At 35.8% G+C, this 22,009-nt stretch overlaps 2 protein-coding genes across 5 annotated transcripts in view; both read left to right on the top strand.

The window, feature by feature from the left end:
* LOC135210065 (uncharacterized) overlaps nucleotides 1–16,227 on the top strand; it is a 49,620-nt gene extending 33,393 nt beyond the window's left edge. For all 4 annotated transcript variants that reach the window (XM_064242861.1, XM_064242862.1, XM_064242863.1 and 1 more), the window contains exon 2: nucleotides 2,262–16,227. In XM_064242861.1, the coding sequence (XP_064098931.1) occupies nucleotides 2,262–3,731 (1,470 nt within the window). In that variant the 3' untranslated portion in view covers nucleotides 3,732–16,227. The remainder of the gene's footprint in view (nucleotides 1–2,261) is intronic.
* A 2,587-nt stretch (nucleotides 16,228–18,814) lies between these two features.
* The window catches only part of LOC135210063 (WD repeat-containing protein 35-like), a 103,448-nt gene continuing 100,253 nt past the window's right edge, over nucleotides 18,815–22,009 (top strand). Inside the window, exon 1 of the mRNA XM_064242859.1 lies at nucleotides 18,815–18,972. Coding sequence (XP_064098929.1) covers nucleotides 18,949–18,972 — 24 coding nt within the window. The 5' untranslated portion in view covers nucleotides 18,815–18,948. The remainder of the gene's footprint in view (nucleotides 18,973–22,009) is intronic.

Here is a 22,009-nt window from a genome sequence, read left to right as displayed (position 1 = left end):
TCTCGACGGAGTGGACGTTGCACATGGAGGTTTGCCAGAGCCTGTGGAAGTTGTGGGGCCGTCCGGTAGTGGATCTGTTTGCGACAGCCAGAACAAAGAGATTACCAACATATTGCTCTCCGATTCCAGACCAGGAAGCAGTGGCGGTAGATGCATTCCTGATGGATTGGTCAAACTTAGATCTGTACGCTTTTCCTCCGTTCAAGGTGCTGGGGAAAGTGATGAAGAAGTTCAGGGAGAGCAAAGGAACGAGGATGACCTTAATAGCCCCGTTTTGGCCGGCCCAAATCTTGGTTCACTAGAGGTACTGGAATGGACGGTAGATACGCCAAGGACGCTTCCTCTAAGAGTAGATTTACTCAAACAACCCCACTTCGACAGGTTTCACAAGAATACCCTCGCTCTGGGTTTCTGACTGCGTTCAGACTATTCCGAACGTCTGGTCAGAGCGAGGGGATATTCTAGAGAGGTGGCCGTGCAGTGGCTAGAGCCAGAAGAACCTCCACAATCACGGTGTATCAGTCGAAGTGGGACAATTTCCGGAAGTGGTGTAAAAACAGGAAAGTGTCTTCATCCAGTACCTCTGTGACCCAAATCGCAGATTTCCTTCTTTACTTGAGGAAGGATTTACACTTGTCAGTTTCGACAATTAAAGGTTATAAGAGTATGCTAACCTCAGTGTTTAGACACAGGGATCTAGACATCTCGAATAACTTAGATCTGAGAGATCTGATTAGGTCGTTTTGGGACGAAGAAACAATCAGAAGGCAGGCCACCTGCGTGGAACCTGGATGTGGTCTTGAAGTATTTAACTTCTAGCAAATTCGAACCGTTTAGAGGAATCCTCTCTGAGAGATCTCTTGCTAAGAAGACTATCTTTTTAGTAGCATTAGCAACTGCTAAAAGAGTTAGTGAGCTTCAGGCCATATCGAAGAAGGTGGGATGGAGACACGGCAATGCAGTGTGTTCATTCCAAGAAGGTTTCTTGGCCAAGAATGAGGATCCAGCTAATCCTTGGCCAAGATCCTTTGAAGTTTGGGTCTAGCTGAATTGGTCGGTAACGAGCAAGAAAGAGTTCTCTGCCCAGTGAGAGCGTTGAGATGTTATATAGAAAGAACAAGAGTTATCAGAGGGAGGTCTGATGCTCTGTGGTGTTCAGTTAAAGACCCACTAGACCCATGACGAAGAACAAGCTCTAGCCTTCTTCATGAGAGAGATAATTAAAGAGGCTCATATGTTGTGTGAAGAGCAGAGCTTTGGTATTTTAAAAGTGAAGGCTCATGAAGTCAGGGCAGTGGCAACTTCATTAGCGTTTAAAAAGAATTTAGCCCTCAAGGAAATTATTGAATCAACATATTGGAGAACTAATTCAATATTTGCGTCTCATTATCTTAGGGACGTTCAGACAACCTTCGATAATTGTCAGACGCTAGGTCCATACGTGTCCTCGGGTACAGTATTGGGCAAAGGAGTTACTACCCCATAACCTTCTTGTAAGCTAGTTGTTTTTATTAGGTGATGGTGTTTGTGTTTTTTGGTCGTCTGAGAAAAGGGTGCGGTACTTTTCTCAGTCGTGTTGGTATTATCTGGTGATGGTGTGTGTAGTTCAGGTAAATGATCTGTTTACTAGCTTGAATGCCGTGGCATAAGAGGGCTGTAAGGATCTGTCAACACATTGGTCACGTCCAGTTGTCAGTTCCAGTCTTAGCTTCTTCAACATACAGGACACTTCCTTGTTGAGAGCTACTAAGGTTTAAGCAGGCTTAGAGGCAGGACCTATGAAGTCAGCTACCTTAGCAGGTAAGGAACCTGGTAGTTTTAATAATATTTTAATAATATTTTTATACTCTAAGAATGTTGCTGTCCTTGACCCACCTCCAAATGTGTCAATCAGCTATATATATACCTGCCAGGTAAGTGTCATACATTAAAATGAAGTTTTTATGATAAAACAAAGTTTAATGTATACTTACCGGCAGGTATATATAATTTAATTCCCACCCGCCTCCCCTCAGGGGACAGGGTTCAGAGAAAAATCTGGCCCAATTGGGAACGGTTCCTAGCGCTAGCGCCACGGTAACGGGGTGGTGGTTGCCTGAACTACTAATAGGTTACTAGCGATTGCCGCGAGTTTTGAAAATTTCTGCCAGGTGGAACAGAGAATATAGCTATATATATATACCTGCCAGGTAAGTATACATTAAACTTTGTTTTATCATAAAAACTTCATTTTAAATATAAAACTTATTCAATTTTTTCAGGTGCTACATTTCCTCCTGTGGACAATGAACGAGAAGGAGTCACATGAGGTTGAGACAGAAGATCCCCGCCCCAATAAAGGTGATCATGAATCAGAGGTACAGCAGGAGCATGGACAGACTGAGTTGCGCACAAATTCATCCACTGATCGAGCGGATGAAACCAAAGGACTTGACGATGAAAGATTACATCCTATGTTACCTATATACATACCAAATCAGCTGGGAACAGAAGGACCAAAGGAACCGGGAGGATATGTTCGGAGGCCTGGATTCAGAAGCAAGTCCGGTATTGGGCCTCCTCCACGCCCATTCAAGAAGGCAAGATATGCTTGGGAAATAAAGAATTACGAACACACTTTAAATAATATGACTCAGAATTTAGGTGAGTGCTCAACTGATCTTCATGATGAGAGCCAAGATTCACAGTCTAGTGATGTGAATAGTGAAGGCAGTCAAGAAGATGGCGTTTTAGACCATCGAGAAGGTTTATTGCCTGGTACTTTAGAAAGAGCAGCTTTTATGGATCCCAGAGCGCGCCCACGACCGGATTTAATGCCACCCATCATGCCAGCACCATATCCCACAACATATGGTATGATGACTGCACCCCCTCCTCCAGATAGTGGTTTGCGCCCAAGTGACTGTATGAAGGAGGGTCAGCAAGTTCCTCCAGACCCTGATGCTGGTATATTGAGATGGCATACAAGACAGTTGTGTCGAAGTATATTTGATAACACTGTTAACCGAATGTTAGAAAACATGGGGTTCTCTCCAGTCACAGAAAGAAGTCAAGGGATCCATCCCTTGTTAGTCTTAAGTTTAAGTGACGATGAAGAGCGCGAGGCAGATGAGGCCCAGCAACGTGCATTAGAAAATGAGGCACTGACTGCAGCTATGCACCACAAAGGACTTTTTCTGCCTCCTTATCATTACGACGCTTTAGAAAGTGGTGGAACCACCACCGACTATGATTCTTCAGATGATGACAGTGACCTTGGGGAAGATCCAGTTCCTGATGATCTGTCTCATGAAACTCACTTGCACATGACACACATGATCAGCAGACCCTTGCCGCGAGTACCTGTCATTCCCACAATGCCAGCTATGCCGGCTACTCCCACTGAACCTGTTGCTCCCCCATGCCCCCAACCTGTTTCCCCTCACCTGATTCCGCCCCAACGGCCTCAAGAGCCAGACTGTGATGAGCATGCCTGTGATGCTGCGGTACCTAGGAAAGATATAAATTCTGAAGAGGAAGAATCTGTTCTAGACAACAATAAAAACTCTGTAGTTGGGGACCAGAATGGCTGTATGACTGAGGATACTGAAAGTAGAGGTTCTGCTGAGAGACAAGTAGTGGATACTCCTAATAACAAAACTGAAAACGAAAACAACAACGACAAATATTTTGTAGACCAAGCCATTGAAATGGCTATCAAGCAACAGGGCTTGGGTTACCAACAAGCGTGATGATGTCCCCACAGTCTCTAGTTAGCTTGATCAATTTGCATTTCTCTGTTTCTGCCATCCCTTCCTGTGAGTGTTGCCGAATGTGTGAATATTAGACTAGATTTTTTGCCGAACATTGAGATTGTCGTTACTATGTTTGCTGTCATCTGCCATAATATCATGACGATTTAAGAGAGACTTAAAGAAAAATCTTTGCTAATGAAAGTCCATAGGTGATGAAGGGACATGGAGCTCTAATGGTATTTTCCTAGTCTTTTCAGTCAAAGTATGTTTATATTTTCAGAGCATGATACTCATTACTTTAGGGTTTATTTATAGAATTCTGAATGTCAAATTATATGTGGCTTTTGTAGTGATCAAGTTAAACTTAAACTTTTGAAGCTGGCCTTTTTTGCCTTTTAATATTTTCTTGGTTTGGAAAATTTAAACTGGTTGATAAAATCACAATTTAATTTTTGGTAATGAGAAAATTGTTACATGGCATCAAACGGTAGGTGAAATTAAACTTAACTTGACCGCTATAGAAGACATTATTTCCAATCTGACTTTGTTTTGTATGATATTTGGGAACAAAGTCTCAAAATATTTTATTGAAGATTGATAGTTTAAAGATTATTGAAGCTTTAATACTTGCAGACTATGTTAGGTTGTAGCAAAATGTTCAAAATTTATTGTGCATTTTGTTTTTCACAAGCTGATCTTTGTTCACTGAAGTTGATTGGCTTACAGTACATTCATTTCAATGAATTATCAAGACTTGCTTCAACCTGATGTAAGATCTCATGTTTCATATACTTTTGACACTAAAAATATCTCAGATTGCTGTGAAAGAGTTCCTTAGTTTTAAGACCAAATCAGATTGTATTTATGAACTCTTTATTATGAATGAGCCATTTTCTGGTAGCTGACTCAGATAAGATTTCTAGGCTATTAGTGAAAGGCTTACAGTAAATCACACATGATTAGGAGCTTTCTGAATCTCACTACAAAAGTACTGTATGGTATTTTGTACAAATGCTGTTATAAAAGCACTTGCGACAATTTCATGCCAGAATGAAAGGGATTTCTCAGATGTAAATGCATGGGCGTTTGATTTATCGTGAGGGCCATAACATATGGGCATAGACTGTGAATGCCTTTATAAAGGAATAGATAAAAGTATATAGTCTGATGATGCCATTGTGTTTTTCTTAAAAATCTTGTCTGCAGGTAAGTTGAGCATACTTATCAGGACCAGCGTAGCAATAGAAGTGGTTTGGTGGAGTTAATCAGCTTGGCATTGCAATCCGTCCTATAGATTAGTTGCAGGACTTTATGACCCAGTTTTTTTGGAGTTGTTTGCTGTAGTCTCTGTTATTTTTTTTATCTTCATTGTACCCTTGCTTTAGTAGTTACATGAATATTATCAAGAGCTCAGTTTTGTAAGGTATATTTAGTAGTCAATTTGCTTTCAAACTATTGAATTTTTATTTAGCTCATAAAAATGTTTACTTTACACTTTTTTACAAATAAAGTTAACTCATTATCTCACATTTAGCACTCTCATACATTGAAGTTTTTCATGAAGAATCTTAACTGGTTGTGATGCTGTAATGTTAAATAGGTGAAGTATATAATTTCTTGAGGACTTGTTTTCCTCTTTAAATTTTATGCTTTTTGTCCATTGATACTGGGTCTTGGGATTCTGTCTCCAACCATTTTTGTATTGCTTAAAGTTGATGCTATTATGAATCCTTAAAGTTTGAAGAGCATTTCACCAATGTAATGAGTTAAGATGGCACATTATTTGCTCTGTCTGGCCCTGAAGGATATGCTTTACTAATTACTGTATACATGTGACAAAATCGGAATTATCAAGTTTGGATTTGGTTTTTCACTTTGGCATGTCATTTTAAATACTTAAGGTTTTACATTGATTAAATGGTATTCAAGGTAATATGCTATGTTAATACATTTGTTATTGAAGTAGTTTTCTGAAAAGATTTATCTTTGATTTCACAATGAGTAATGTTCATAATTTTGGGTGTATGCAAGCTCTTTCAGCTCTTAAATATAGACATGATTCTTAACTCCTTGGGCACAGGAAATATAGGCATGATTCTTAACTCCTTGGGCCATTCCTGTGAAGACTGTAAAGTGTAGTCATCATCTTAAATGAATGGTATCTGCATTCACTTTGTGGATACCACACACTCGTGAAATTTAGTGTGACTTCACATCCATTCAAGTGGTTATTTTACTTCATAAAGAAGGTGTTTCTAACTAACCCAGTAAGAAAAATTAAGGTGCATGCATAAAATTGAAAAAAATAAAGTTCTGGGGACTAACTCCTACCCCTAAGGCTCAAAATACAGTACAGTACTAGGACTTAAGTGGGGAAATCAGACCATATGTTCCAAAACATCTGCACTGCAAAAGATGCCGTCATGAAAGTAAATACTTGAGGCATAGTACATAAAGAGTTCCTATTTTCTGGAGAGAAATATGTATATTGAATACATAAAAGCCAAAAAGATTTGGTGCTAAGCAACTATTCTGTGTACTGTAATTTAAATTGTTTGAAGCCAAATATATGCTCAGCATTTGACAACATTGAAAAGCTGCATAATTCAATGCATGTTGAAGATCCCTGAATCTGCACTGGAATCTCCAAGTCCCCCCCTCCATTAATGTAAATTCATAGAGAACAGAAGTGTTGAATGGCCTCTCTCTCTTCATAAACAGTTATTAACCATACAAGTGACTCACAAGCAAAGTTATTTTGACGAAGAAACATTTGTAGCTAATCAGTCACCATTGTTCTAAGTAAGAGCCAAGTTTTCAGGATTACAAATAAAATGCAATAAAGATGTAAACAACATTTAATATATTAAAAGGATTGTGGTGGATTTGTAATGCTGTACTGTAGTAGATAAACAATGTATTTACAGATAATACTAGTGGATTGCAGACTATTTTCATTCCTGCAAGAACATCATGGTATAAGAAGTCCATAGTATCATTTACTGAGATAATTGTCATATGCTATGGGTTTTCCTCTATTTTTTACCTGTTCCCTTTGCAGTTTTGTTGGAGAAAATTGCTAATGTATCTCTCTCTCTCTCTCTCTCTCTCTCTCTCTCTCTCTCTCTCTCTCTCTCTCTCTCTCTCTCTCTCTCTCTCTCTCTCTCTCATTTTATTTATTTTGAAGCCTTATATTTTTAAGGTATTGATACCACTGTGAAAGCAGTGCAGTTAAAACATTTTAACCAGATTATATTATTTGTTTAGTATAAAGAAAGTGAGTGAGGGTTTGTTTTGCTGAGTACTATATGCATACACCCAAAACTTTGTACATTATTCACTGGGGAATATGCTAACCTTGTATTTTACATGCCTGTTGAATATTTACAACCTGATAGTTTTTTCTCCTCACAGGAGAACTCATGCGTGCTACATTTTGTAGCTGTTATGGTTTAGTTAAGAGGACAGTGAGAGGGTGACTATATTGGAAAAGAGTGTAGGGATATGCTTTTTTTAAATTTTATATTCTCAACACAATGTATGTTGACTAGCAATTGATGTATGTGTTATTTTGGAGTAATAACAGGATTGATGTTATCCAGTCAGAATAGTAGGTGTAGGGCTACTTGATTTACAAATCGACTAATTTTGTGTTCATTCAATTTTTCTTGAATGATTCTTTGTAATCCTGTGGTTAGTCATTTGAAAATATAACATTACTTCGTCAAGTTTTTCAGTGGTTAATAATGAGGATTATGTCCTTATATTTATTATTCAGTCAACAGGATAAGGTTTGCTTAACATCTGCAGTCGATGGGTACTGAAATAGCCCAAGCTAAGAATGTGGTTTTAGGAGAAACTTTCCTAAATCATGTAGTAGCTGAGAGTATTCCCTTTACATTGTGATTTATGGATTTTTTTTTCAAACTGTTTATGTCTTAGAATAACACTCATGACCAAAAACAAGATTACAGTTCTGGTTTTTAAAGGGGTGTTATGAACAAGATCATTTGTACAGTCTTGTGAAGTGAAGTATGTGTCATTGTGCAGTACTCATATCAGCATGTCAAATGGCTTCCAAGGTCCATCTCCTGTTATGTGTGCATTTTACTGGAGGGTTTTATTGAAACTGCATATTATATAGTAGGCGAAAGAAATTCTTTCGTGGAAATTTTCTTTTACCATTCATCTGGCAATGTGATAGTCTTCTTGGCATATGCTGGTTACAGAATTCATTCTTTATCCATACTTACATTTGAAACTTTTGAATATTTTTTCCCTTGTGTGCCATATTCCACTGCTTCCACTAATGTTTCCCATTTGTATCTCCTAAGATATAAATTATCTTCATTTGTGTAAATTCCTTGTTGTATTACTTAATTAGAATTATTCTTAACTTGAAAGAGTAAATCCATGTAAGAAAATTGAACTTCCATAGGTAGTTGGGTCTTTGCTATGTGGTCTTGCTGCCTGGAAAAAGCAGTATATAACATTAGTAATTTTGAAAGTGAAAGTGATTTTATTTTAGAAGCAAATTGTGAAATATCCCCAGTTATCTTATTCCCATTGGCCATAATAGTTTAAGTGAGATGTTATAATTGGTTTGCTTACTTAGAGAGAGCTACACAACAGAGATGTCTCTGAATAGAACAAAATTTTTATTTTCTTTTAGGTATTGTTTAACTCGTGTCGAAGTGGCCCCAACTTTATTCTTAAAATTTTTTGGAAATGTAAGTGTTGATTTGGTGTTTCAACAATTAACAGGAGTGAGTAATATATGATCAAAAAATCATTTTAAGTCTTGCACTTATACTTTAGCCATCAGTAGTACATAAGGAACAGCAGCCTGTTAAACATATACATACCAGGTTATATTTCTTGAAAGTACGCCAGGTATATTTCTTTTATAAGAACAAATCAGTGATGACAGATGTTGGTAGAAGATTCTGGTGATTGCAAATGGTAGAAGGATGGTGTTCACAGCTTGGAGACTATTCAGGCTGAGAATTGCTAGGTTGGTGTGGTTAAACCTTTTTTGTTAGCAATGGTAATGGACGAAATATAGATTGCTACTATAGCTGGTGGCCAGGAATATTTGCTGGTTATTGGAAGATCATAGGTAATTTGTAAAAAGTTTTATGAAAATTGCTTAGGTGCATCTTTGTGACCCACTTTAAGAGTTAAATAATAGATTTTTAAAGGCAAAATTTTTCTGTTACAGTATTAGTAAAACTTTGCATATAGATGTATAAAAACTTATGATAAACATCACTAATGTTTTTAAAAGGTTAACACTAAAAGCACAATACTTTTTAAGAGACTTGGTCTCGGAATTTAAGCTGGTATTATCTTCCATAGATTTGCCTCAGAACTCCAATGTTAAAATCAAGTAAATGCATGAATTTTGGTGTAATGTTTTATAATAGAATATACTATATAGGATGCATGAGGGGATGTAATTTCACTGTCCTTGAACAAGGGAAATAAGTACTAATTGAAGTTGGCTTTGGTTTTGAATAGAAACATTCCTTTTCTGTAGTAAGGTTTCTCTGTACTATCAGTGTGGTTAGGCATTATGTTTTCAATAATTTGTTAGCAAAGGATGCTTCGATAATTTATGAATGTAGTACAATATATGTACAGTATATGTATATTTTATTTTGTGAAAGTTGGGAAGGAGTTGGATAGACTAACTGTTCAGATAAAATGACTGATATTTATTAAAACACAAAATAACGGATATTTATTAAAGCACTTCCGATTTGGTCCTCCTGTTATTATGAATACGTAACATACTGAACTCTGCTGAATGTGGTTAGCTTCCATTATTGGGCAGTTCAATGTATTGCAGTAATTTCTGTAGAGATAAGCAAGGCCTTTACTCTTTATTTTGCAAACCATTGCTCTTATACCTCTTATGATATCAGAGTAACTTTTGTCTCCTTTATTCTCATTTTGATTCCAAATAGTTTGAAAATAAGAAGTGGTGGCATGTTTTCAGTTAAGTGAGGATACAATTCTTAAAAAGGATTTGTTGGTTAACTTTAGTTCTTGAAAGTGTGCATTTCTTTGTAGGAATTGCAGTGCAGTGAGTTAGTACTTTGTATAATCAAACACAAAATGTCAGGGAGTCATGGTTATTCATAATATTGAGTAAAAATATGTCATTGAGGTATACAAATTATATTAAAATAGAGAAAATTATTATACAAAATGAAGTTCTAAGTTCAAATCAGTCTTGACATCATAAAGTATCTTAAGTGTTGACATTTGGTCTCTTCCTTAATCTGTAATAAACATGTAGTATATCTCTGTGTAATGCATATTATGCTCTTTTTCATATTTTGCCAATAATGTTAAGATTTTCTTTCATATTAATTAATATATTATGAAATGTAACACTTCAAGATATTGCATCATTTTTTTTCACAGTAATAGTTTTTTGTTAAGTTCACAAAATTTTTTTTACTCCAGTATTACAGTTTTATTACCCAGAAGAACCATTTTCTTTAATGAGAAAATAACAGTTGAGTTTGTTTTATCGTTGCAATTTTATAGACTATAGATATATTATATGTTAATTTTCTTAAGCATTACATATTGGTCATATTACTTTACTGGATGTCAAAAAATTATGGTATCATGGTATGCTAGTCTCTTTGATAACTTTGAAATGCCAACCTATCTTGCTTAACAAGAATGTAATGTCCGTGTACAAATAAAGTAACTGCAGAATGTGAACTATTATGATGATCATAGGTAGCGTGAGAGGGCTTCCTTCATCACATTTAGGTGACAGGCCCTCCTGATCTTGAGTACACATCTTCATTACTCTGACAAATGTTCAGTTGTTAATCCATTTTCTTTATTTTGCTTTTAAGCAGCTGTTAGCAGTCATTGTTAAATGACTGTGACATTGGTATTGATATTTTGTTGTCTTATATATTTTGAAGTTCACGTCGTCGGTACCATGTTGCGTTACAATATTCAGCAGAAGTGAATTGTTTTTAAGAATGCCAATGTACCCAATTATAATTTAGATTCCCGTCAAAGAAAACAGAGAGCAAGAGCATTATGTATCATGGCTACAAGGTTTTAGGGTTTGACCAGGTGACAGTTTCTTTTCTTTACTGGACTAATTATTCCTGTGAGCTGTAATTAAGTACGTACTATTGTGCCTGCTGGCCTGTCACAAAATTGAACAGGACTCGGTAGACTACTTAGCTTTGGATTTGATTGTAAAGTGGCAGCCTGGTCATAATTATAAGTTTTTCATTGTAAGGCTGGTAACTGAAATGAATTATAATACTAATCATTAAATAATTATAATTAATTTCAAGGTTAAGGGCAATGGGCAAAATTGATCTTTAATGTTTGTTGCCTCATTTCCACCAGAACTTGATGGCATGCTGCCAGAGTAAAACAAAGGCCGACTCTTGGCCATGCCATTGTATGAATAATTTTTCTTCTCCATGAAAAGCTTTATCTGGGAGAATACAGCATTCCTAAATGTTAATGACTTTGACTTGCTGTATTTATCTTGCTCCTTTGTTAGTTAAGGATGCACTTAGTTTGGTGACCACCTTTCAATTGTGCATAAACTGCTTATGAAGGACAGTTGGATAGACAACAAACCCTGGATTATTTGTGAGATCACAAGGTACAAATCTTGATTTAAATGGCACCTTACCCTTGCTTATACATTGTACCCCTTTGGGATGGATGCTTGGGGCTTTAAGTGTCTTTGGGTAATTGGATATAGTAAAAGGTAGTTTACCCAGACCACTGAGCAACAGCTTTCATGTTCTATAAAGATACCAGATCGAAACAAAAGTTTAAAATATTGACTACACTTGAAAAGGATAGACCATGATTTTTATCAACTAAATAATTTTACTCCCAATATTTTACACTACCTGGAAAGCTCCTGTAATGTACAATATGTAAAGATGCCGTAGAGTTAATTAGAAAACTCTCCTACTGCATAATCATGATAAGAGAATCTTTACCATTTCTCTACTTAATAATACAACTTTTCTGAGTAGAACACTTGAGTTAGCAACCACTAAGCTTTTTGAAAACATGCCACCACAAATTTTTATTTATATTCATCAGCTTCATTGTCTGTAGAGGCTCCCAGCATTATTATCCTCAAAAATCTTTTATGTTATGGATTAAGTATTCATTCCATAAATTATATGAACCCAGTACATATTAGTAATGTGTACATTTTTTGAGTGGTTGTTCAGTATCATTAAATCCCTTTGTCTAAAATAAATGATACTATATGGAGTTAAAAATTAGATAGTATTAAATTGGACTGACACTCTTCATTCAAAAAGCGTATTACTTAACAATTCCAATTTAGGATTTGTGTTTTTCAGAAAGATGATGTTATCATTGATTTTGTAGAACTAAGAAAAAGGCTTTGATTATTTTAGAAGAGGTTTCAAGCCTTTTAATTTTCCAGGGTTCTTTTCAATTTGCAACTCCAGGAGAAACAATGAAGACGTACATGTTTACTTGCCCCCTTTCCTAATTCACCATATTGTTCAAACTTCCGTGAATGATGTCATCAATTTGTGTCTCTCGCAGGATCTAAAGCTGATAATCTGGCCTTGCTTCTCTTTACATACACCAACTTCATTAGGTTGTACAGTTTCCAAGAACTATTTTTTCTATCGTCATATTCTAACATTTCAGGTTGACTTGTGTGTCATGGGTTCTCGATGTCAACAGGTGGAGTGGGGAGTGGTTATAACTAGTTTCCTGAGTGTTAAGATTTGTCCGACTCCAATATCCCAACTTTCAGCCATACCCATTACTGAGTACTTCAAGATCTCTTAGTAATTTCATTCCCAACCCAGCACAGAAGACATATATCCTCTTATCCCATCTTGATATTCCCATCATGAATAGATGCAATAGTTGATGTACGTACTTTTCAAAATTTCTCAAAATGTATTATTTTTTAAACACCTTCATTTAAATAGGAAACCTATCTCCAAACACTGCAAACTGTACTTCACCTGCTGGAGCAGAAGGACGTTTTACCACTTGTGTTAAGCTGGGACATCTTATTTTGCATTCAGTCACTGTCTTGGTACTCATTTAGCAGTTGCTTTGGATGTGTAACTTTTTCTATATCTGCAGATTAAAATGCAATGTATGTAATTGAATGATTATTTTTTTCTGTTGTAATTATCATTTCTTTACAGAGATGGAAGTAGAGTAGTCAAGTCAAACAACACGAGCTTTAATTTGGCCTGAAATAGATATAATAAAGAGGTTTCATGTAAAGAGATATCGTACAGAATTAAGATCTTGCATTTCTCAGATATGATATTAGAATTCATGTTCAGAAATTTTTCTCTCTCTGTATTATAAAACTTGTGAAGTTTAAATGTGGCTCCAGTAGTATCAAAGCTCACACACTTGCCTTTAAGACCCCTCCTATCAAAGTAGGCAGTTCCAGGTTTACATTTTTTTTAACAGAAATGTGAAGAGATATACAAACAGACAGATGTGCCATGCTTTGCAGTCTTTTTCAAACTAAATTTGCCTTTTTTCTTCTGGTAAATGGTGTTTAGAATTTTATGTTCTTTTCACCTTTGTCATCATGCCATATCTCCCATGAATTCTTGTTTGTTCTGTCTGGGCAGTCTTCTTAACATTAGTATTCTTTTATTCATTTGTGATTTATGTTATGTACTGAAGGATTATTTCTACCGAGAGTATTTACAACTTTATTGTTAACATTTTATCATGACTTCCAAAGTGCTATTCTTTTAAGGTTTAAAGTAGATTTTCCCTTTAAACCTTTTAGGTTGATTTGTGCATTAACTGAGGCTTCTTTGGCTATCATAATGGACTTTTCAAAATGGTTGTTATCAAGAAGATAGCAACATCATTTATTTGAATACCACCATTTCAATTATAAAATTGTTCAGAATAAAGGAAGAAACACAGTTTATGGGCATTTAGAGGTTATTGATTGTGATTTTTGAGTTGAGGTGGTGAGAACTTACTGGCTTGTTCCTTCTCTTTTGAATGTAAAAGGGAAATCTTGTGTAAATATGTAGTGTTTGATATGCTGTCAACCATATAAGTCTTTCAGTTGCTTTTTATGTTTGTATGTTCCTGTAATGTGATGTCATAGAAAATGTGATGAACAGGAATAGCATTTAAGCTCATAACCTGTCCTTACATTTGAATTAAGATGATCGCACTCATTTTAATGAAAACATACTCTCTCAGACTCGTGTTTTGTCAAGCACAAATGGAACAATATTTACGGTCTTAGTATTTTTTTTTTTTTTTTTTAAATACTTGACATGCACAAGAGTGGGCGGTGGTTATTCACTTCAACAAGGGCTTTACAGTGCTCAAAGCTTTTGAGTGCTGGGGGATTTTGAATCTCTCCTTTTTTCTTTTTCTTTTTTATTTACATGTTCTTAATAGAGATTTTTCAAAAGCTCAACTTTAGATGTATCATATGTCACCTACAACATGAAGATGGTGTTTGAATAGGGTTGAATGAGGAATGTGCTTGAGAGGAATTGTTTGTTTGCTCCTGTTTGGTAAAAATGGCCAATTTGTCATCAGAAGTTCACTTTCATTGTACTTGCTGAGAGATGGAACTTCATGATAAACCAAAGGCTATTTGAATAAGTAAAATGATTTTAAATTGGTATATAAATGTAAATCATTGTAAAGAAGAGTTGAGTAATTTGGTTAACCTTAAAATATTTTGAGGCTAAAGAAATATGGTTGAAGTAAGATTTGATGGAACAAGAGTTAAAAAGGACTCCCAAATTTAATTGAATTGGTTCATTTTGTACATAAAGTAGCAAAATTATATGTATAGGGTTTATTTACAATGTTAGATATTGATATATTATTTTTTGTTTCTTTTTTACTTTTTTCTTCAAGACAATTGTTGAATGTACATGACACTTACATAATGTAGCATGCTTTATTGGAAGTGATAACTTCATTTTGTATGTAAAAAGTCATTCTGATTAGAAATATTTGTAAACACTTTAAGTTTGGTTCAAAAAGTGTCCACCATCTTGAATTGTCTGTCTAAGTGTCTATTCCAAAAGGTGTCATTGAATTTGAAAGTACCATTTTCACAGAAGTATATATTGTTGCATCTCTGCAACCTTTTCACACCAACAAGGGATTGCTGTTGACATTATCTCAGTATGTAGTATGTTTTAAAGCAGCACCTTTCATGTATATAGTGGTGAGCTGCATTCAACAATAGTCTCCAGAATTAATCCACACTTAATAGGATTTTCCACAAGTATGGAACGAAGAAAGTTTTGAAAAAGAAACAGAAAGGAATGACATATATTTAGTTGGTGTTTATTATTTTGAATTTTATATTGAGATAAAAATTATATTTATTTTCCTTTAGCAAGCATTTACTTTTCTTGAGGTGCTAAAGAGTTGAGTTTTTAAGTGAACACTTGTCATACTTCCTAAATTTTCATTTTTATCATTTCCGTATTTTTTTTTTTTTAACGTTGAACCATCTGCACAATACTGTAGGCAAAGTTCATTTTTCAGTGGACTTGTTATTAGATGGCATTGCCTTCTGAATTGATAATGGTGAACTTAATTTTGTGAAATGTATTGCCCAATTGTGTTATACTTCCCATCCTGTGCAGCTGGAATGGTAATAGCAGCTCAGTCTTAGTCAGCTGAAAGAGAAAATGAATCTGAAAATAAAAAGTGTTTACCTAATTTTAGTTCCATCAAGGAGCATGATTCTTTGTTCCCTGTGACATAGTTTTTAACTGATTTGTCAAAGGTGATTTTCTCTTGGATGCTTTTATTTTCTTGTGAAGTTTTTTAAAAAGCTCATATCACAATAAGATAAAGAACATTTTCTTAATCTCGCAACAAAATGCAGTACTGTATCTGGATATACAGCATACCATTTGCCTTAAACCATGTTACAAAAATATGGTTGGTAGCAGATCCCTTCAGCTGATGAAGCCTGAAATGAATATTTGTGAAAGCCATCTTCTGAGCTATGATACTTTCTCTATTATAGTTTATTTTTATAATTATGATGCTGTGCTTCATTTATTATTATTGTAGAAAAGCTGTTTCAGTCTGAAACTGAAAATAACTGTGATCACAACTTACTGAAATTCACTAGACGTTGTTTAAGGAGTTCTTGTGATGATGTGTGACGACATATTGCAGCGTCTTGTGAAAGATGCGGTGGCAATTTTTAATGGGACACCATTGACTTTTGGGAAAGTATTTTTGCGTTGGAAATTCCACTTTGAAACGGCTGTGGAGAGGAAAGTGTTGTCACTCTCCAATCTCAAAAGTAAGGCTTTGTGAATTATATACATGATTGGTAGCTTTATATGAATTCTATTTGGGGTATTAGGGAAAGCTAGAAAAAATCATGGCATATGCTTTGTACTATACCCTTGGCTGTAAAACAAAACTAAATAAAAATGTTCTAGTACTAGTGTTTTTATTTTCATTCTTTATGTAAGTTTTTATTTTATGTAACATAGCAAGTGAACAGCAGTTGGTAGAATTCTCTGTTACTTAAAACCAAGATCCTGTGCTTCAGAGTAGCTAGTGGAGTACAGTACGTGGTGGATATTTCAAGCACATTTGTCGAAGAGATAAAGCATTAGGCTACTAGTATGGTGGTACAGGCCAGAGGTTCCCAACCTCTTGAGTTCTCATAACCGCCCCCAATAGTTACTGCTCTTTGGTTAAGTAAGTTGACTTATATAATGATGATGTAGTTTGGATAAAAGTATGGATTCAAAATATACCTACTCCAGTTGTAAATGAAAAACATCGTAATTTGGGGAAGGTTTCCTTTGAAAAAACCCAAATATTCATACGACAAGTTAATGTACCGTACAATCAACATCTTTCAGTGCTTGGCAATATGATTCTTGTGACAGTTGCAAGACTGCCAACTTGTGATGTTAGGTCCTCTCTTCGTCTATATTAGGACCAGTGTTGTCAGAGCAAGAAATAATTTTCTCTTTTCTGTATAGGTACCGTGGGAATTGCAATATTTTAAAAGTCAAGAAGTAACCCAACTGATCAAAGTAGGCTGGTGGGTGGCAAGTATCAACAACTTATTTTTCTCTAGTATTGGGCAATTCTTACAATTTTTTTATTTTTTTTATTTTACTCTTCCATAGCTTCTGGCATCCTTTGCTTCAGAACCTTGATGGAGCTGTTGTGCTGTTTATGAGGTTAGCTAGTTGGGTAATCATTTTCTCTTAACTGGTAGCCCCTGAAAGTTTTTCATGTCTCCTGGGGTGGGAAGGGAATGGGCTATATGACCCACATTGAGAAACAGTGGTATAATCTACTCAAATTGAAAAACATGTAATTTTGTACAATATTGCTAAATTCGGTGCACTTTTAGTGATTCTAAATAACCAGAGACAAAGGAAGCTTTTCGTTTGGAGGAATCCTTCATTAATTTTGATTAATTCATCCATTTTTTTTATCTCACTGGTGGATTACATTTCGATTGTTATAAGTTATTTGGCCCATTTCATGAAGGAACTACAATTTCTGTGACTGAAAGTAAGGTCTTGTCCTAATGCTTTTGAGAAGCTATGCCGGTGGCTCATGTATCTTTACAAAAATTAACAGCCATAATCCTTGCCAATACTATATTAAGGGGTAAGGATGATTATGTTGAGAAGGAATGTATGCTATCAGTCAAGAAAACTTTGTAATTGATTCAAGAATCAGTGCTCTCTTACGAAGCAATTGATTCAAGAATCAGTGCTATCTTAACATGCCCCAAACTCGTGAGTTGGCCATCAGAGAGCAAGTACCTATGTACTACCTACATCTCACTTGTAACAGCTAAGATTGATTTTTTAGATACTTGAGCAGATTACTGTTACTGTAGTACATTTATTTGTTTCCTCAAATGAAGTTTAATGGAACTGACTTGTTTTGACTACCAAATAAATTAATCTTGATCTCATGATGTAGTATTTCTTGTGGCCATAATTAATGTAATGGGAGAGCCGAACTTCATTAGGTTACCTTTCAAATAATTGACCAGTAAATAAGATAACTAGTGCTTCATAAATAAGTAATGCTTTGGCTGAACACATTGCTAATATAGACAAAGCTTATGATGGCGAGAGAGGCATTGTACAGGGTGCTGAGAAAGTATGATATAGATAGATGATTTAAGAGTGATTCAAAGTTATGATGAAATGAATATGCAGAAGGAAAAATTACTGGTCTGGTGTATAAGCTAGTGATTTATGTAATTTAAGGACAGTGTATTGATGAAAGATGAGACAATATAAGACAGCATCATTGTTGGTAGGAGTACGTTGATACTGCTTTGGTACATCTCTGATATTGTACATAGTAGTATGCCACCGTGGTTATTGGTACATTTTATGTAAACTAGCAATCTAGCATATCAGCTCGTTCGTCCCCGCTTTCCTAATACCGTTTTGAAATGAGGATTATCAGTCTCCAGTACTTTGTTACGAAACCATTGATGCAAAAATTATGTTAATTTTGTTTATATCTCATGTTCTCAACTACAGTAGTTTTGGAATATACCAAAGATTAGTGAGGTCAATACAACAATTAAACGTTTGTGTTTGGCGCCCAGCTCCGGTTTATGTTTACTTCTCGAGGAATGACACGTTACCATGGAAACAATGAAGAGACCGTTCGCCCGTCTAGCAATTATTTGACTTGTTTAATTCACGCGAAATGAATTTATTTTAATAGCTTGCACCAAAAGCAAGTATTACATGGAACATATGCAAGATAAACTAGATTTATTCATAATATCTCGATGATGACAGACTCCTACGAAGGAAATAATGCACCGAAATAACATTCCGATGTGTTTATAACGTTTGTACGGTTCACTCAAAACAGTTCGGTTATTGCGTACTTAGTATTTTGTATCTATTTTATTTTTATATGAATTTTATTTAATATATAAAGTACAGAGATAAATATTAAAATTCTTTTATCAATATGAAACAAATTTCCAAAAAAGGTTATGAGTTTTGCGACTTTTTGTCTTGCGTTGACAGTGTGGAAAAGTTTAATGAACGCCTCCCAGCTGGTGACATTCCTCGCGTCAAGCTTTGAAAATCGTCTGTGCTCCAACTAGGTATAGGACTATGGCTGGAGAATAGTTTACGAATAATTATCCAAGATGTTCATTTACCTTAGCAAAAAAGTAAGTATTATATAATTTTAACGTATGATTAAGATGTCACTCTGGATAAACTTAATAACTAAGGTAAACTATATATATATGTAGTAATGTCAGGTAAGCCTACGGCAGGCCTAGAATGTTTTAAGCTTGGCATAAATGATAGGCCTATGTCAATTAACCAGCGTTATTTACGTATTCTATTCTTTTAATGTATAATTTTTAAGACGTCACGCTGGATGGACGTAATTTAGTAATAACTAAGATAACTGTACAGTAGGTAAGCCTATGTAGGCCTAGAGGGTTTTGAGCTAAGCTGAACTTGGAGGCCTATGTCAATTAACCTGCTTTATTCACGCAGGACCTAAGAACGACCTGTTAGGAAAACCTGAAGAAATAAATGTCATATTCTGGCCTGTCTTGGTTTTAAGGGGATAGTAAACCAGGAGCTAGTGTACTGTAGGCCTATGTAAAGTGGCTTTGCGAAGGTGTAGGCTACTACCTACTACTAGGTAGTATATATAGGCCTATTCTATTCTACAATAACTAGCCTAGGTGTCAAGGTTATTTGGATGTGTCTATAGGTAGCCTATATAATGGAATTAGACCTTGGGAATGTCTGTAGGTTAATCTAAGTAGTTAAAAGAGACACGGCAGGTATTTCTTGGGAATTGCAGTTCTATGTTCATTATAGCCAGGCAAAAATATATGGTAGATCTACAGTGCTACCTATTTCGCAGCTGCCTAGACTATGGCAGTAGCGGTTTTCTATGCAGTTTTACCCTACCCTACCTCCTGAACAAGAATTTTAAGTGATATTTATTTGGACGACTGTAATTAACCCCCGGGGGCCAGTACTAAACATGGCATAGTACATTGGACGTCCCAATCCCTAGTGGATGTTGTATCCGCGGTTACGTTCCTTGCAGTCCATGCGAAACTATTCTGTAGAATTACCAAAAATATTACTTTAAACCCTTGTCCATGAGGTAAAATTCTAATGAAAAAACTCAACTGCCATAGTGTAGCTCGGCGCAGAATACTGGCTTAGATCTACCCTGTTTTCTCCTTAATTACAAAATAATAGCATAATTCAAGCACATTTTTGGAAGTGGCCTCGTTCAGAGAGAGGTGGCCACTATGTCGTCGTTCAGTCATTTACCCTCTAGGCCTATTCAGTTCTACAATAACTAGCCTAGGGCGAGGTTATCTGGAAGAGTGTAAGTAAAAGATTTAGGTAGACCTTGGGAGCATCTATATAATGGAGTAAGACTTTGGGAGCATCTGTATAATGGAATAAAACTTTGGGAGCATCTATATAATGGAATTAGACTTTGGGAATGTCTATACTATAGCTAATGGAATTAGACCTTGGGAGGTTCTATGTTAGGGTAAACAACCGCGAACGATCCATCATCATCGCGCTGGCCAGGCCTTATTCACTCTATATTTATTTGGTGAAACAAGAATACAATTACAACTTTAAGCATAGTATTCAAAAGATTGAAGTTTCATATTTAATTGGTGAAACAAGAATACAATTACAACTTTAAGCATAGTATTCAAAAGATTGAAGTTTCATCAACATAATGTGACATATGAAAGCCCCATACAAACTAAAATAAGCATGTGAGCTCTTTGTAAAATATATTTTCAAGGCAGTTTTGAAATAAAAAATGGCAGCAATCGTGTGGCTGGCCTGTCTAACCACAGACAATCCACCATCTTTCCCACCCTTCCCAGTACTCATTTGAACAATGTTAGCTTATATATTTAATGTTTGGCACAGGATATTGGTACGGCAGTGAATTGCGCATGTGTCAATTTCAGACTTCCTGCCACACAAATAACATAGTGTGGTGGGAGTACGGCAGATTCTGTCAGTGGTGCCGTAATGCGCTCTTGACTTACTGTAGGTACGGCAGTTAGCTGTATCCGTTTACCAGTTTGCTAATCATACTGAATTATGTGACCAGAGTTCGGCTTCTAGGCGGGACAGTCGGATCACAGTCCCGCTTTTTGAACATCTGTCCCCCCTTTTTTTAGTTAGCAAAATGCAACCCCCCCACCTTTTCTGTTTTTCTTTTGTGAATTTTGTCCTGCTTTTTTGTGCTACAAAAACAAAACTATCCCAATTTTAATGCGATAGTGCTAAAATTTTGTTTAATTTTGCCATTTCATTAGCTGGTAAATTCTATTGTCTTCTCCGACAGCTGCAATACCCAATGAAGTGAATTAAAAGAATATTGTAAAGTGTATAAATGCGGCCCTTTGCAACTGCCGATGTCGGGCAGAATAAAGGGCCGAGAAAGTCACCAAAGTTACGATGGTCGTGTACCTATATATTTATATATAATCCTCTTTGAATCTCCTCTTCGGATTTCTTTTCAGGGCCGATTCGATCGTTCGTGACCTACGTATATAGAATTTTTGAGTTTGAGTCTTCATAGATGTCTATGGCTTTTTTCAGCTCGTTAAACCCTGAAAACATGTTTTTCGGCGAAAATTAATGTATTATTCCGCGGTTCATGCTGTTCCGTCGCCATTTCTCTTGCTGTCACTGATATACCAGAGGCGGTAAACAAGGGTTTGCGCATGCGCAATTTACTGCCGTACCAATATCTACCGCGATCGGGGTACGGCTGCCGTACCAATATCCAGTTCGTTAATGTTTATTGATCTTACTCAAGATTGCAGTTGTAATCAGCACAATAAAACGTTTTGTTGCCTATATTAGTGAAAGTATGAAACTTTTTATTCCCAGGGGTTGTGGTTTGAATGGAATTCATTTTTACCTTGTAATCGGTGGTTTTATCCTTACTGCCGTCACAACTGAAACTCCACAGTTCTTATTTGATTGTAATTATACACATTTTGGTCTTAATTCACTCCACATTGCACTTGAACCACAGTGCTGTTCCTGGTTCCTAAGCACTCATTCCACAAACACATTTACGAGCAGCAGACGACTACACTGTTTATGAGGTGCAAAGCTTTATTCCCGTAATTGTTTACTTTACTCATTATTAAGGTTAACTTTACTTCAAAATGTTTATTTAAT

This window comes from Macrobrachium nipponense, chromosome 39 (genome assembly GCF_015104395.2).
Source record: "Macrobrachium nipponense isolate FS-2020 chromosome 39, ASM1510439v2, whole genome shotgun sequence".
Classification (NCBI taxonomy): Eukaryota; Metazoa; Arthropoda; class Malacostraca; order Decapoda; family Palaemonidae; genus Macrobrachium; species Macrobrachium nipponense.
The sequence above is the reverse complement of the archived record's forward strand: the minus strand, read 5'-3'. Positions and strand labels throughout refer to the sequence as shown.